The sequence below is a fragment of the Hippocampus zosterae genome, chromosome 7 (genome assembly GCF_025434085.1).
Source record: "Hippocampus zosterae strain Florida chromosome 7, ASM2543408v3, whole genome shotgun sequence".
Taxonomy (NCBI): Eukaryota; Metazoa; Chordata; class Actinopteri; order Syngnathiformes; family Syngnathidae; genus Hippocampus; species Hippocampus zosterae.
The window spans coordinates 20,578,620-20,595,543 of record NC_067457.1 but is presented as its reverse complement, the minus strand read 5'-3'; the positions used below and the strand labels follow the sequence as shown (position 1 = coordinate 20,595,543).

At 46.3% G+C, this 16,924-nt stretch overlaps 2 protein-coding genes across 4 annotated transcripts in view; both read left to right on the top strand.

The window, feature by feature from the left end:
• Positions 1–10,809, top strand: part of hivep1 (HIVEP zinc finger 1) — a 40,756-nt gene extending 29,947 nt beyond the window's left edge. For all 3 annotated transcript variants that reach the window (XM_052071445.1, XM_052071447.1, XM_052071446.1), the window contains exons 4-9: positions 123–5,887; positions 6,003–6,136; positions 6,219–6,394; positions 6,802–6,903; positions 7,455–7,975; positions 9,132–10,809. In XM_052071445.1, coding sequence (XP_051927405.1) covers positions 123–5,887; positions 6,003–6,136; positions 6,219–6,394; positions 6,802–6,903; positions 7,455–7,975; positions 9,132–10,184 — 7,751 coding nt within the window. In that variant the 3' untranslated portion in view covers positions 10,185–10,809. The remainder of the gene's footprint in view (positions 1–122; positions 5,888–6,002; positions 6,137–6,218; positions 6,395–6,801; positions 6,904–7,454; positions 7,976–9,131) is intronic.
• Positions 10,810–12,894: 2,085 nt separating this feature from the next.
• On the top strand, positions 12,895–16,182 carry edn1 (endothelin 1). Its single transcript, XM_052071466.1, has 5 exons — positions 12,895–13,135; positions 13,245–13,386; positions 13,820–13,978; positions 14,208–14,285; positions 15,188–16,182. The coding sequence occupies exons 1-5, from the start codon at positions 13,075–13,077 to the stop codon at positions 15,312–15,314; spliced, it is 567 nt and encodes a 188-aa protein (XP_051927426.1). The 5' UTR covers positions 12,895–13,074; the 3' UTR covers positions 15,315–16,182.
• Positions 16,183–16,924: the final 742 nt, after the last annotated feature.

Sequence of the window (16,924 nt, the reverse complement as noted above, 5' to 3'; positions counted from 1 at the left end):
TGGTACATTCCAGCTGCCAGTGACTGAAACCGCATGTGGGTAATATGGTGCTTTATTTTGCCAAAAGGACCACAGATATTGAAAACGTTTGTCCGATGGTTTCTTTCCTGGTTTGTTCACAGGCATATCTGAAAGCAATCGACGAATTGAAGATAACATCAAAGGTTTGAAGAGGAAAAAGGTTGTGGCAGAGAACAAACAAAAGAAAATTCCCAAATCCCCGGTGAAGAAACCACCGCAGCTGAAAACACCCGAAAATTCTGTCGAAGGAGGAACCCCCAAGGAGAACAGACCTTGCTCCGCTGCTTCCGGCAGTCCCTCCCATCATCCCTCAACAACACCGAGCGAGGAAGGAGAATCACAAGATGCTCGACCTGTTGAAGCATCCCCTGACAAAGGGGACTCTGTCACTGACCATGAAAGGCTAACGCAAGAGAACGCCAAGTCAATGCTGCCGTCCCACGGACCAACCAATGATGATGACGGTTCTCTAAAAGCGGCTCCGCCCAAGGACGGTAATACCCAAGCCCGCAGCTTTGATAAGGATCCTTACCACACCAGTGCCCCACTCGATGTCCTCCTGAAGGCGATGGAGCCCGACATGCTTACACTTACTGACAGGAAACAGACCTTCCGAGTCACGGCCGCCGCGGAACCGACTTCGAACCTTCAATCTCAAGCCACGAGTGAATTGTCCAGCATGACGGCTGTTAATATCGGTCTCCATACACACTCGTCTCCTTTGCAGACGTATTATATCGACAAACAGGGTAATTTCATTGGCATTGCAGCACCATTGCAGGAGGGTGTACAGGCATCAATACAGGGTGACCATTTGCAGTCGTTATCTTTTGCAAATCAACATTTCATTCCTGTTGTATCTAATCCGGAAAAGACCAGAATTCACATGAGTTTTAATACCGGACTGTCTACGATCACTCATGCGCCGACTCCCTCGGGCTCAAATGCTTTGCCAAAAAGCCAACCGCCAATTGTGCACACCTGCCAGTCGCTCTCAGCAAGTGTGCCCAGCACAATTCAGGTCCCAGTTACACCCGGAAACAACCATGTTCAGATTACGACTTTAATGAACTTTGGGTCGGAGCAGGTTTCCAAGGACCAAAAGCAGAAGAAACCGGGAAAATATGTTTGCGAATACTGCAACCGGGCGTGTGCAAAACCCAGCGTGCTGCTCAAACATATCAGGTCTCACACCGGCGAAAGACCATACCCCTGCGTAACTTGCGGTTTTTCCTTCAAAACCAAGAGCAACTTGTACAAGCACAAGAAATCACACGCTCATGCCATCAAACTCGGTCTCATCGCGCGCTCCGAATCGGGAGGGCCACTGCAATCACACGATTCTGACAAAGCCCTCGGAACACATTCAGAGGTCGATGAGAGCGGCGACAGCGACGACGACGGAAGCACTGTCGATCTGGATCCGGAATCATCGCAAAGTAGTGCAGCGGCCTTGTCAGAAAACAGCCTCCAAAGCGCTGGTACAAACCAAGCAAGCTACGGAGAAATGGACTCAACGGCCGTGTTCGACTCGGTGAAACCGACTCTCGCCCAAAGAGGTCATGAGCACAAAGTAACAGCCGTGCTCCCGAAAGTTGTTGTCTATCCGGTCAACGTTTCGCCTCTGAGGGCAGACAGCCCTCGAGTTACCGGCGCCGCACCTGAACAAGCCGCTTCGCAACGGCAACGAGAGTTTCCAAATGTTAATCTGAGATCGAACATCACGGCCCTGTCGTCTCTGAAAGAGGTAGTGAGTACAAGTCCCTCACTAGATACGGTCAGCGAAGATGAAGACCAACAGTGCAAGTCTCCACTCTTAAGTGGGCACGCTCAGCTCCAGAGGCAACAAGCGACAGACTTTTCTCAGCAGCAACAAGCCAAGTGTCTCCTTAGTCCTCGCAGTTTGGGGAGTACAGATTCTGGCTACTTCTCTCGCTCCGAAAGTGCCGACCAGGCAATGAGTCCACCGAGTCCATTTGTAAAGATAACGCCACCGGCTGAAATGGACGTCTCCAAAAAGGATGGTTCTCATCTCCCTCCTGTTGTTTCGACGGTAATGCACGTCGCAGTGGAGCATTTACCACAAGCAAAAGAGGGACAGATGCGCCCCCCGTTAGAAACAAAAGCCCTTTCTCTTGAGGAAAGAATTTCAAAGCTGATATCAGACAATGAGGCGGTGGTGGACAACAAGCAACTGGACAGTGTTAAACCAAGGCGAACATCTCTGTCAAGGAGAGGAAGCATCGACTCTCCAAAATCCTATATATTTAAAGATTCCTTTCAGTTTGACCTGAAACCAATTGGAAGGAGGTCAAGTTCAAGTTCCGACATCCCCAAGTCTCCGTTCACGCCCACAGACAAATCGAAGCCGGTTTTCCTTCTCTCTGTACCTTCTCAATACTCAATGGATTGTTTGCCGATCACAAGGAGCAACTCGATGCCGACTACGCCGGGGCACTCCGCTCTTCCGCTCAATATTGCCCACCTGCCCCACCCTTTGCGAATTTCTCATTCCTTTGATGAGAAAAGTTCAATCAATGATGATGTCTTTTCGTCTGCGCCATCAACCCCCAATCCGGCGATACATTCTCGGACCTTGGTCAGACAAGCCGCAGTGGAGGATTTTTCTACCGGTGAGGGGCAGAGACTTCCTACCGTTCGCTCGATGGATGACGGATACCACGGCGCAAATAATAGCGTGGAACTTATGCAGAAAAGTCGATCTTTCGATCACAGTCAGGACAGACAAAGAAAACTTCAGCAAAATAAAGGCACAATGTACGAATGTGAAACTTGTCGAAACCGGTACAGAAAGTTAGAGAATTTTGAAACGCACAAGAAATTTTACTGCTCGGAACTTCATGGGCCAAAAAACAAGCCCCTTGTCGTGAAAGAAACAGATCAAGATGTCTTTCATGTCAACATGCAAACCAATTTAGTTTCGAGGTCGACAGGCGGCCAGGGATTAGTTGAACAGCAGACATCGTTCAGAAAGAGAAGGAAAATGAAAAGCGTCGGCGATGAGGATGATCAATCGCCAACCGACACCAATCCCCCTTGCTCGGTTAGTTTTGATTCCTGTCAGTTACTGAAAAGCTTTGGAAATCCAATGTCTCCCCAACACACCGTCGTGGTCGACATACAACCCAAAACCAGCCAGCCCAAGCTACCACAAATTCAACTCGTCGCACGTGGTACATGTGTTTCAGATTCAAGACTGTCACCAATCCGAGAGACTCCGATCAGCACCTCTGCTCAAGCAGAAATGCAGAGGCAAAGCTGCGGTACTTCAGTCATTCGACACACCAACTCTCTCAGCAGGCCGAGTTCATTTGAGACCGAATCGACAGATAGGAGTTCTCCGCTGGATAGTCGAGAAAAAGACCCCCCGAACTCCAAAGCAGATGTAAGAGCAGCTGACGTCTACCATGAAAAGTTACCGGACAAAACTACAGTAGCTGATTCCGGTCCTCAAAAAATGGATCAATGCACTGATCGTACCGTGGCAGTCGCAGGAGAAACCTCTGCTCCTGCCCAACAGTGTCGTCTAGTTCGTCAAAACAACATCCAGGTCCCTGAAATTTTGGTCACCGAAGAGCCCGACAGAGAACACGAAACGCAGCCTTCAGAGCAGGCGGAAAAGCCCGTAGATCAATTCAGCTGGCCACAAAGAAGTGAGAGTTTGTCGAAGCTGCCAGCAGAGAAACTCCCACCAAAAAAGAAACGAATTCGTCTTGCTCAAATGGACCACTCGTCAGGTGACTCCAGCTTGGAGTCGAGCCTCTCGCGTAGCCTGAGCAGGGACAGTACTCTCTCGCACTGTTCCAGCATTTCAACCTCTTTTGACAGAGAAGAACCGTCTAGGTCAGAGAGTCCTTCAGGAGCCGACTGCGTGAGCAGAATTCCTGAGCCACAAGATCAGCCAAAAGTCTTCAGCACACTCGGTGTACCGGCAGCCATGAGGCGAGCAGCATCCGAACAGATCACTTGTACTCAACCCTCGGTAGAAATTTCATGCGACTACCGCAGCAAGTCTTTTGACTGTGGCAATGTCTCTCCCAGAAGAGGTCAATCACCCGTCGGTCATCCTAAAAGTGGACCAATCACCCAAGGTGCCCAGGTTCCACTGATCGAAAGGAGGCGGGGGCCGTTAGTTCGCCAAATGTCTCTAAAGATATGCCCAGATAATCAGCAGTCCGTTCGGAAAGCCGTCGTAAATCTTGACAAAGCTCTAATTACAAATGTAAACTCTGTAAACCCAAACAGAGCCCAAATTCAATTTGTCAACAGATTGAATGTGGCCCAGCCTTTCATCGTCCATTCTGGAGAATCACCCTTGCAAAGAAACGAACAAATGGTCCAAAGTATACATCTTGGGAGCCCTACACAGCAGCCCCAAGTCCATGGCCTTCCTCACCCTTGGCATCAAACATCCCGAGTTCAAGTATGCCAAAAGGCACAGAAACCCATGAGCCAGATTTTAGTCGGAAGTGAGAACACCCTCAACAAACCGGCCAATTTGGAAGACAATAAATGCCTTGTGCCCAAATACCAGCTGCAATGTCCGACACATAGGCCAGGTCAAACTTTTTCATTCTCCGGCACGCAGGAATCTCAGCCAAATGTACCAGTTTTAAAAATGCCCGCTGCCCATCCCATTTTGAGTGTTTCCCAATCATCAGACGTACTCCAGAAGATCTGTACGAATCAGACATGTCCTTATTCAGACGTTGAGACGACATCTGATGTTTTGGCTGTCGAACCTCAAAGAGACTCAAACGTTCCGACCCAGGCAGGTGGTGCTCCGTTGCCACAGATCCTCATAACGCATGAGCTGATGCACACTGCTCCCACCGTCTCAAACAAAAGTACCCTTCGGCCCGCTCATATCGTAGATGCTGAAACTCATGCTTCACCAAAGGATTGTACCAAAATCGTTAGCCTTCACAATAAAACAGCCGAAAGGCCCTCATCCCTGGGTTCTTTGCACTGCACTCAGAAACTTGCGTCAGTCACTCTTTGCCCGCAACAGGAGCCCATTGCGTCGAGTAAAAGAATGCTGTCACCCGCCAACAGTTTGGATATCTACATGGAAAAGCATCAGAAACGCGCTAAGGATGAAAACGGTGTGGCCTGCCTGACTGACGGCAGGTCGGTCAATTATTTGAACTCCACTTTGTCGGAAGTGACCAGACAGCGGAAGCTAACGCTGGTCAGGCAGGTGTGCACAACGGAACCCGTTGACAGTCCAATTGAGACGGAGGCCCCTCCTTTGCCACATGTTAAAACCGATTCAGAGAGGGATCTTGACGATGTGAAGCCAATGTCACCTGACAGTACCGGCCTGGACAAAGGGGCAAGCACGGTTATTCCTGAAGACCCTCGCCCTGTCCTAAATACTGCTGCACCTGATCGCCAGGGTGCCTCTATGCCAGCCAGTCACACCCTCAAGCCTCAAGAGAAAGTGGAAGAACATCGGTGGAATCCCATAAAATCGCCCATAAGACCATCGAGTTTCCATGGCGGTCAAGTGAAACTGCCCACATCTGTTTCCGTGGTTAACACAAAAGACAGTCATCGCCTGTCTTTCCCCAGCCTGAAGACGACCACCACCTTCACGTGGTGCTTCCTGATGAGGAGGAAACAACTTCACACTCTCCAAACGGACCTGAAAACGTCGGCATATGCAGCTTGGACCGTCAACCCAAACAATCCGAACCCGCTGGGCTTGCCCACCAAGGTGGTCATGTCTCTCCTCGACTCCAAACAGAGCTCGAAGGAAATCCGCTACACCTCTGCGATAAAAACGTCTGGAAAATCGGATATCTTGTCTTACTCCGGCAAGCTGAAAGATGTCATGCCACAGGTAAGAACACGTTTTTCCAAACAAACCTCTTTTGGTTGTGTAGTTTCTTAATGCGTTGTTTTGTTGTAACACGTGAATATATAAAATGAGTACAAACAAAGGCATGTCGTTATAGGTGCCGGTGACCCAGAAGACCAGATCGGCGGAAGCCAAAACGAAAGCGCAAACAGAAACTCATTCCAACAATGAGTCAGACAAGGAGCTGACATCAAAAACAGAACCAAGGCGGATCAAAATCTTTGATGGCGGGTACGGTTTTCGAGTGTTATTGAAGTCCGACATGGTTCTTTGTCTCTTATCTCATGTTCCCTGATGTGTTGCAACCCCGCAGATACAAATCTAATGAAGACTATGTTTATGTACGTGGGCGAGGGCGAGGTAAATACATCTGTGAGGAATGCGGGATCCGCTGTAAGAAGCCCAGCATGTTACGCAAACATATTCGCACCCACTCTGACGTTCGGCCATACCACTGCACCCACTGCAACTTCTCCTTCAAGACCAAAGGTGAGAGCTTTCGGTGTTGTCCGCTACTGTATTTCTAGGCACAAATCCACAAAAAGTATGACCTTGAAACGACTCGGCATATTTCAAAGAATCTACATGAGCATAAATACAATTGAAAGTTGACTTTGCTGTTGTTCCAGTCCTCTGATTGGTATTAAAAAAATGAGGTTTCAGCATCGCTTTAATGAATCAAGCGCGATTCTCCGTTCGTTATCAAACTTGCCGACTTCCCACGCAACGCTGCGGAACAGCACTTTGTCAGAACAACCCACGTCCATTTAAAAATGTCTTTATCTGTTACTCACCCTTTACGTGCGGCTCGCCCGGGGACTCTTGCCTTACGTAAGTGTATCCTGTGATACAGTTGGAACGCTACCCACCCATAACACCTTTTCTGCTCCCTGCAGGAAATCTCACCAAGCATATGAAGTCCAAAGCGCACAGTAAGAAATGCATGGAGATGGGGGTGTCCATTGGTCTCCCCGACGATCAAGATGCGGAGGATTCAGGTCCGATTCTGAACCTTAAAACGTGCATTTCAACGTTTTGCGTATTTCACTGTTTTTTTTTTAAATATTTCCCGTCATAAAAATGTCCCTCATTGAATAAGATGTTAAAAAAAACAAACCCCAACGTCAGGACTGGTGGTGCTCTGTTTCTATGTCAGGGGGCTTTGCTGTGGTCTAATTGGACATTCTAAATGCAGCTTCATCCTCTGTTAACTCCAAGTGCATGTGGGCGGCAAGCACAACATTTACAAAGAGGAAATTGCTGCATCTAATTTTAGAAAAAGAAAAAGGGGAGACAAGCTGCCTGAAAGCATTCTATGGTCCCAGTCTCTAAGAGCATATTTGTTTTTCCACCTCTGCAAGTGCTGGAGCTGAGAGGTGCACGACGGTCTGAAGGGAAAACTCCCCTGCCGCCGCAGGCGCAAGACACCGCCGACTTATTCCCTTACGAGCGCATTCCACTCAAATAAATCGACGAGGGAATTATTTCGAATGACTAACATTGTTCTAGTACCCGATTCGATACAAGAAACGTACTTTTGTATCTTCAGGAGACCGCAGTCAAGTGAGTAGCGCCGACCGGCCGGACTCGGACGGCGACGACTCCGACGGCCCCGACGAGGAAGAGAACGAGGACAACGATGAGGAAGAGGACGACAGCCAAGTGGAGTCTGGCCTGTCCACAAACCCTTCCGTGTCCGCCAGCCCGCAGCATCTTCCGTCGAAAGACAACGAGGTCCCTCCGAGTGCCCTCCTGGCCCAGATGTCGATCAGCTCCCTGACGCGGCCGCAAGCTCCCGACCCCCACGCATCAGACTCTGTCCTCATCATGAACCCTTTGTCGCTGAGTAAGCAGTACTCAATCTCCGGCTACTGCCCGAGCTTGGCGCCCCTTTGTAGCTCGCTGCCCCCTGTCGCCGCCGCCACCACCACCGAGTCCAATTTCTCCGATACGGAGTCGGTGCACATGATGAGCCCGGTATCGCCATGCAGGCAGATGTCTATCGACTACCCTGACTGTGAGGTTCCACCGAGTCCCCCGGTGACAGTGACCGGCTTCAGACCATGCAAGGTGAGACCCACAATGATGTCATCCATAACTCGTCAGTCTTGTCATTTTGTCTGTACAACTATTTATGACGCTCCCTGCCTCAATTCATTCGAGTATTTGTTCGCTTTCTGCCACTCAGAAGTGCCCAGGGCGCCCATCGTTCAGTTTCGGAAAAATGTTCTGCCCTGACTCTGTATCCAATATACTTTCACCTCATTTCCACCGAGCAGTTCCAAGTTTGGTTTATTTTTCCTTTGTGTGGTTTGGAAATGGTAAACCCGAATCATACTTCAGTTTCTGCCACAAGGTGTGTAGGCGGAATGCCAATAGAAATCTCAGCCATGTCAACAGACGCAAACCCAAACAGCTTTGAGTCATTTCTTTCCATCGTAATCCCTCCATTTTCCACACTGCTTATCCCTTCAAGGGAACTACGGTGCCCTTAAATGACGCTGGTTTTTTGGGGGGGGAGCGGTCCGTTCCAGACTCTACTGCGATAGGACAAAACTCGGAATAGGGACCAGAGGAAAAACATATTTTTCAATATTCCCCCCTCCCACACATACTTTATATATATTTACATTGATTACCACACTTAAACATTTTAAAACTCACTTTTAAAAAATATCATTTGCTTCCTGTCAAGAAACAAGTTTGATTGTACAACTTAATTTGGGGGGTGGGAGGGATTAAAATTAATTGATTAAAATTAATTAATGAGGGGTCTCGCTTCCACAGTTCTCCAAAAAAGAAACCAAGTGTGCTTGCTTCAAACAATTTTGCTACTCCCGGTTGAAGTTTTCTGTAATAATGACACATTCAACTAAAGCGGGTTAAATGATGGCTATTACAACATCAAAACCATCAAAGTTCCTCTTATGCAAGTTAACGAGCTTTATGCAAAAGGTCACGAACAGGCCTAACTAAATTAGCATAGATGCAATGGTAATTGTAAACCTTTCAACAGCTGCTCGTTGAACACACACAGACACATTCAAGCAGCAAATAGCAACGCTCATAGTCATATCTTCTCTTTTTGAGGGAACCGTGGCTATTAAACTCTAAAAATCGGTTCAAAAATGAAAAAGATTGCAATTATAGCAGGGACCAGAAGGGTGCGCCCCGCTGTAGCAGGTGTTTACTGTAATGGACTCATGTTTTTTTGGTTTTCCAACAGGAACCGTCATCTGCCACTCATCCTTGGGTAAAAAACGAGTCTGGCATACCAGTTGATCGAAGCACACAGACGTCAACGTCACAAAGTCCGACGCGGGCGCCATTGCAAGGTCTCTCTCAAGCCCCAATAATGGAGACACAGACCCACTTGTTCAGTCACCTCCCTCTGCACTCCCAGCAACCTTTCCGCTCGCCTTATAGTATGGTTCCCGTTGGCGGCATCCAACTGGTGCCTGCCGGACTGGCAGCTTATTCCACCTTTGTGCCAATTCAAGCCGGCCCCGTTCAGCTCACCATCCCGGCCGTGAGCGTCATCCACAGAAACACGAGCCCGTCGACGGCGCCCAACTCTTCGCCCCGGCCGGATAGCGTGCAGACCCAGCCGCTTGTGATCCAGGAACCCATGGGCAACGTGGTGCCCTGCTTCCCGATACGTCAAGTGACCGACTTGCACGGTCAGACCTTGCAGCCGACGCTCAGCCTAATGGGGCTGACCAACACGGGGCTAGCGTCCGGCCAAATGCTTCCTCAGCAAGGGGTCGCCCTGCAGGTTTTGGCTGCGAGCCCCACCTCCCAAACCAGCACCACCAACCAGACACACATGCCGAGTCTCCAGATCGTGAACATTGCCCTGCCTGCCATCATTCCCTCTCTCAGCCCGCTACCATGCCGTAGTCCCCTACCGTGGTCGTCCGACATGCAAGGCAGCCCCGACACTCTGGGGGCACAATCATCTCAAACGAAAAGTCCCTCGGCTCGCGTGGCCACTCCCCGGCCGGCGTCCTTACCAATCAGCGCTTCTCCAGAACTGAATTCAGGCAACGGACCTGGCACCGTTGCAGAGCTGACACAGACTTTGGAGAAGGCGCAAAGGGAGAAATCCTCCCGGCAGCATGCAGCCCCACAAGGTCCAGCACATGGTGTGGCCTCCTCTAAGCAAGGTGGTGATGATGCGCCTAAGAGAGCGGCACCGGCGGCCAGCTGGCAGAAGGTCATTGATGACTTCAACGAGGTTTCCAGTGATGATGAAGACAGACTGGTCATCGCCACCTGAAAGGCTTTCCCGTTGTTGATTTTGTACGTAATTGTAGTCACTTTAAGACTGAGAACACTTCTTCAGGGGTTTGTTTCTGTACAAATCGCCTTTCAAAGCACAGATGCTGACACTCACATTGTACGTGCAATCATATGGCAATTGTAATGACGACCAATCATTTTATTTTCTATTTTTGTCAGCTCCAGACAATGTTTTTGTACATGTTGTATAGATAATTGTGCCTTTATGGAGTTTCTTGTTGAGGAACCTGTACATAATTTCATCTAAATTAAGTAGTTGCTTCTGTTAATGAACACACACACATACACACAGGCGCACACAGACACCCACGCACACACGCACGCACACACCAAGTTAGAAGTGGTATAGCAATGGAGGATATCACTTTTTTTACCATCTTTCATTTGTAAATTTATTGAATTATGATTGCCATACCGATATGTGTACATTTCTATGGATTATGGGCAATGTTTATCTGTACAAATGTTGTGTTCAACTATTTATTATAATCCGTCTAGTGCCCATTCTGACTTTTGGTCCTTTGGTATGTGCATTACGGTAGCTTTACTTTGATGTATCAATCTTCTGAACAGTATGAGTAAAAATTTGTTTATAAACACAAGTGGTATCCTGTGGTTTGAAAGCCATATTGTGGTTGAATCTTTTCTTGGTCCATTATTGACTCTCGCTCAATGTCAGCTTGGATAGGCGCCTATTCACTGGTGGTCCTAATCATTGTCGTTTAAATCCAAAATTAAGAGATAAACCTCCTTACTATACATGTTTATTAAAAATAGCACCTATACATTGTCACCGAAAGCATTTCTCATACTGACCAGGAGATGGCGACAAAATGGCGCCTGAAGACGATGTAGTGTTGCGTAATGATCGGCGGCGTATTTTACTGCATGTGATTTACTTTCATTTTTGTGGCATTTGAATTGAGCGGACAATTTACACGTTAAATGTGTCATAGTGAACAAGAAAATTGATTTGAGTTGGCGGATGTGACGTCAGGCCAGCGGGTGAATTGGAGACGGGCGTGCACGAGAAATTAATATTGTTAGTCCTGGAAAAAGATGTTGTATACGCTTGTGGAATTGTCCCTCGAGTTCAAATTTAAAAAGCGACTGCAGTAACTCGTGTGTAGTTCTCGCGCACGCTCTGTTCTGCAGGATAATTCTCCCTTTCGGAAAATGAGGTCATAAATTACCCACAATAAAGGCAGGAATACAGTTATTCTACTCAAGCAATTATTATGACAATCAGCAAAATTGGCCCCAGGAAACACAATGACCACCATGTTATACTATACCAAACTGCATTTCCCTAATTAGCCACTCCTGTAATATTCATCGCTATATTCGTCGCTATTTATACAATACTGTACAACCTCCTGGTCCTCTCAGCCTCCCATTAAAACACACTTCATTTAGACTCTCCATTTGTTAATCCCATGAATGGCACTCGGCGGAATATTAAATTGGTTTTAGTTGACTAACCGGGGCTGAAGTCATGGTCGAGGACTTTCTGAGGACCGAGAGCAGACATGGCAATCGGGATTGCTTGTGTCAAGCATCTTTGCAGTGGTAAGCACGTGTTGCAGCCCATTCACAAGGTGACTCATCCATCTACTCCAGCAGAGCCTCTCTTTATACCACCACTACCACCTCTTCGGTTGTTTTCAGCACAGTGAAAAAGCGCAGGGAAAGCGAACAGAGACATCTAGAGGTCAATACCTGGTTGTGCTCAAACCTCAAATTGCATATTGAGAAGGTGATGTCCAACAACACATCAACTACCGTCAGAAACACTCACCTCTATTTCCAACCCAAAGTCTCTGATTTATTCCGTAACATTGTCTCAATTAATTCCAAACAGTCTTAGCCTGTCGCTTTGCTGCGCTGGTTCCGGTACGAGTACGTTAGATTTTATGTCCACTCACATTTTGGCGTCTATGTGCTACCGTGTCAGCTGAATCTAAAAATAATAGAATAGGACTCACTTTTCCAATACTTTTGTATGATAGAGCAGCGCCTTCTACCATGTGCCATAAACTGTTCCACCACCCAGTGGAAAACGAGCGGCGACCTCTGATTAGGGCTCCCAAATCTTCACCCTGTCAAGATACTTTCCCACTTTGAGCGTATGCAGATGAATAGTACACAGCAAGGTCAATTTTCCACTCGAACAGCCTACATTTAAGTGTTTTCTCCATGACCCCTCTCTTCTATTTCTGCCTTCTTGCTGCACAATCGCCAGTGAGGTCATTTGTTAGATTTGCTGCTACTCTGATGAGTCAATAGCTCGTCACAGAAGTGATTACCACAACTATATTTACAGCACGCAAGACACTCACACAACATTCTTTTTTTTGGGGGGGGGGTACACTTAAAAGACCCATGAGGTACCTGCAGTACATATACGCCGTATATAAGGTACAGTATTTGGTCGAATTGACTCAATTTCGTCAAGGCGCCCAGTTCGTGAGCGAGTGAGCGGAGGCGTTTTACTGCCACCTTGTGGCAAATGAGTGTAAGCGGCGCGTGGAGGTGTCTCGCAGGAATGTCAAGTCGCAGTCACCCCACCACCACCTTCTTTATCAGCTCACAGACAACGTTTGTCTGGGTGGAAGCCAAAGGACACAACTGTACGGAGGAAGGAGGAGGAGGAAGAAGAAGAGGAGGGAGGCGAAGTGCTTGTATAAAGCCGAGAGTGAACATGTGCGGCCACATTCACGAGCAACAACACAAACTGTTGTGCTCACCTCTCAAGGCGCTCGCTGACACTTTGATTCAGAGGACGGGCACTCGTTAACATTTGTTTCCTAACTTTTTTCTTACTGTTGGATTATTCCTATTTTTTTAAACGTCTTTCAACCGGTGGAATGGATATTTACATTTTACTTTCCGTGTTGTCTGTTTTGCACTCCTGGGTTTTAAGCACAGGTAAGGAAAACACCCCAAAATCACGTTTATTTTGAAATCCCGGCTAGATTGCGATAAAGTGGTGTAATAATAATACGTGTTTCAATGTTGTGTTTAATTGTCATTTCAGCGTTCTCTGCGCCCGCTGAAGCGTCACCCACCGTCAGCCAAACGCGCCATGTGCGCAAGAAGCGCTGCTCGTGCGCGACTTTCATGGACAAGGAGTGCGTCTATTTCTGCCATTTGGACATCATATGGGTCAACACTCCTGAGTAAGTGTCTCCTCTAAGGCTAAAATATCCAATTAAAATTTTTTGTATCGACTATAATAATATGCCATTTAGGGCATTCAGTTGCAAAATGCTGAGAAAAGTCATATATGTTAATGTAGATTATCAGTCATCCAGGTCATGGTTATACAAACGTTTAATGAAGACAACTGGACTTTTGCTTGTTGAATACATTTCGCCTCTTTAATCCTCATGACTTCTTCAGTTCTAAATCTGAAAGAAAGCCTTTGGATTAAAAGTGAAATGTCTTCCATAAAACGCCCATCCAAATTGCCGCGATTAATTTTTTGCGTATTACCATGTAAGAAACTGTATATAACATTATCCAAATTTCTTTACAATACGGATACAGGGAGTCAAGGTGATGACTGTTCTGTGTTTATAGTTTGATCAAAACTTTCCATTGTCCTTCCAGGCGCATAGTCTCTTATGGCTTAGGCAATGCCCCCAGGAAGAGACGTTCGGTCCAGGTCGCCCCGGCAACCGAGAGCAGTGGCTCCAGATGCCAGTGCCTGCATCGGGGAGACCTCACCTGCTCTAACTTCTGCCAGAGGCGCGACAACACCAACCTCAGGTGGGTTACGTGGGTCCGATATCACAGCTTTTGAGCATCACAAATTCCCAGATCCAGGATCATTAACGTGTATTCAGAACCCTGTCAAGAATGTCTTATTTACTGGAAGCACGGAGTAAATTCATGGGGAAAAAAATTCCCTTTTGTGCATGTAGCGGCGTGTTTGAGTGCATGGTTGCTTGAATGCTCTTATATAGGGGATATAATTTTAAGTCATTATGTCTTGCAGGGATGAGACATCAGCAAAGACTGAGATCCACTCCGCTGAGAGCCCTGAACTGGCGACTGACAGCAGCATGATGAAGAGGTAAGCACAAGAAAAATAAAACACAGGGACCCCATTACTTAATGTACTGATGTAAACATTTCTACTGCCAATGGCACTTTTTTAAAATTGCCTCGTCATCAAGCCTATTTTGACAAATATGAAATACAAAGTACGCATGGCTGAAAAATCAAGTTCAGTCACTAAATTCATCCCTTATTGCATCCGACCGTTACTCATAAGAGAAATTCACGATTCAAGAGGATTAGCCTATTAGCATAATTTCCAAAGTCTGTTTTGATTGTTTGTGGCAAACAAGAAAATGTCATTGCCAGCCATTCCCAACCTTTCATGAGCGAGCCAAATGCAACTTAATTGAAGTTTGGAAAATCTCACGGCACACAGCCAAACAAAATTGTCCCGCAAAGTGGACACTGATGTCGAGTGCACACGTTCCGCCATCAAACGGAAGATCATTTATTTGTTCGGTCGGTATAAGTTGCTGGCATAGATATCGAGGAACAAAGATACATTATTTGTCAGAGGTGAATCATTTTCTGATCAATTAAGTCAACTGTGATCATTTCCTGCAGCAAAATTTAAGAGCCCAACACACGCACAAATACAATTTTCAGTGAGCGGATTGTTGTTTGTTACTTATTTTGTGACAGCACATTCAAAACGACTTGGGCAATTATGCTTTTAGGTTTCCTAAACATGATGTCTGTTTGTGTCCGATTTGCTACTTCTTGCTTTCAACCGTCTGCTCACAATGGGCCAATAATGATTCTTCCATTTACCCGTTGTATTTTTGACATTTGGTACTTTAGGAAGTGCGTGACTAACCAGCTCGGCTCTCCTCCCGTATACATAACAATTCCCAGAACTTGAAAGAAGACTTCATGTCTCAAAAGCCTAATTGCTGTCTCCGTCTTTGTTTGCAGGATGAAAATTCAAAGAAGGGCGACGCCTCCTTGGCTCAGAGCCGCGAACAAAACGCAGCAGCTTCTGAAGACGTGGACGAGGAGCCACCGGGCGAGAACGCGGCAGGCTGAGCGGACGACCGCCTAAAGATGGCCCGTTCTACTTTCAAGCCAGAAGAGGAAGCCGAAAAGCTTTCGTAACCTTTACCATTGCGCGGAGTACCTCAGGGATGTGATGTGGAGCCCTTCCAAGGCCGACGACCACCTTAACGTTGGCGACGTGAGCGCCTACATCTTGATTGCATCCCAAGCAGAGCGGGGACATAGAGACAAGGAGCTGAGATCGCAAAAGATAAGCTGAAGACAAGAACTTTTTTTTAAGTCAAACTACATCATCACCTGTATGCACTCCAAATAGAACTTTAAGAATAATTTCTATATATACATTTTTTTAAACATAAGACACACACTGCCATCTATGGCTTATTATAATTCCCAAAAACTTGGATGCCAAGTCATGAACAAGCCAGTTTGGCTGAACCACTTCCTGTTTATGTCAAGACTCTACACTGAGACCAAAAAAAATTTTTTTTTGTTGAATTTCCAGAATTTTATTTTGTGGCTGCATGAAAAAAAAAATCATCCGGATCCAGATACAATTTTTATGTAGACGATACATCTACTGAAAAAAATGTATCCATACCCAGATGAATTTATTTGTGTAGCCACTTGCCAAAATAAAAGTAAATAAATTCAAAAAAAAAAAATCAGTGTGTCCCGTTATGCAGTTCTCCAGCTCATGGGAATTATCATATAATGGTTCTCCCTGAAAAAAAGTATTTTGTTCCTTAATGTGTTCGGTCTTATATTTTGTCATATTTATTTGCATATTTTGACTTTGTTCGACAACCACATTGGTGATACGATAGGTGTGTCATTTCTATGAAATGTTTCAACATCAGCAAGCCAAATTTCTGGCAAAATATTTGAATAAATCTGAACATGTTTATTTAAAATGGAGTCAACTGGTGTTTGTTTTATCAATACAGTCCCACAGCTCAAAAGAATGTTCCCGTGCAACACGTTCAATTTTGGATTAAATTTAATATAATAATACATTTGTATGTATTTGCAGTGGCACTCGTTAAGGCCACTTTTTTTTTTGGGGGGGGGGGGGATATTGTATTCATGTTATGTATTTGAATAACATTTAACCACATGCCATTAAATGTAATGCTATGAACAAACGCCCCAAATTCAGCCTGGGAATTTGACATTTACCTCGTGTTGGTTCAGATTAGGATTTTTTTTTTTCAGCGCCGCAAGTTTGTGATTTGTAGGATAGCACAAGACACAATGCCGTCACCGCAATTCATCCTTTGTGTCGACAACGTCAAAAAATTCTTTCATCGGGCCATGTGTGGGGAATATCTTGCTTCTCTTAATCTGTTGCATCATGAATGCCCTGGTTCAAGTTGCTCCGTGTCAAAAATTTACAACCACTCTCTGTTCACGTCTTTTTTTTAATTTATATTATCGTCATCTGCCACCACTGATAAAATGTAGCAAAAGATGTCCCCAAAAAATGGACTTGAATTATTTTCTACCGCTTTAAATATTTTGGCAGTCGTGACGACACCGGGCGTTGCGTCCGTCCTTCAGATTCGCTCGTATTTACGTGCAGCGCGGTGGATGTCATACAAGTTGTTCTTGGGTTCCCTTCAAAGGGCGGTGCGACTCCAATCCCTCCCATCACTC

Coding starts and splice junctions, on each gene's coding strand:
- edn1 (XM_052071466.1), top strand. CDS start 13,075: ATGGATATTTACATTTTACTTTCCGTGTTGTCTGTTTTGCACTCCTGG. Junction 13,136..13,244: donor CTCCTGGGTTTTAAGCACAG/GTAAGGAAAACA, acceptor TTGTCATTTCAG/CGTTCTCTGCGCCCGCTGAA. Junction 13,979..14,207: donor CGCGACAACACCAACCTCAG/GTGGGTTACGTG, acceptor TATGTCTTGCAG/GGATGAGACATCAGCAAAGA.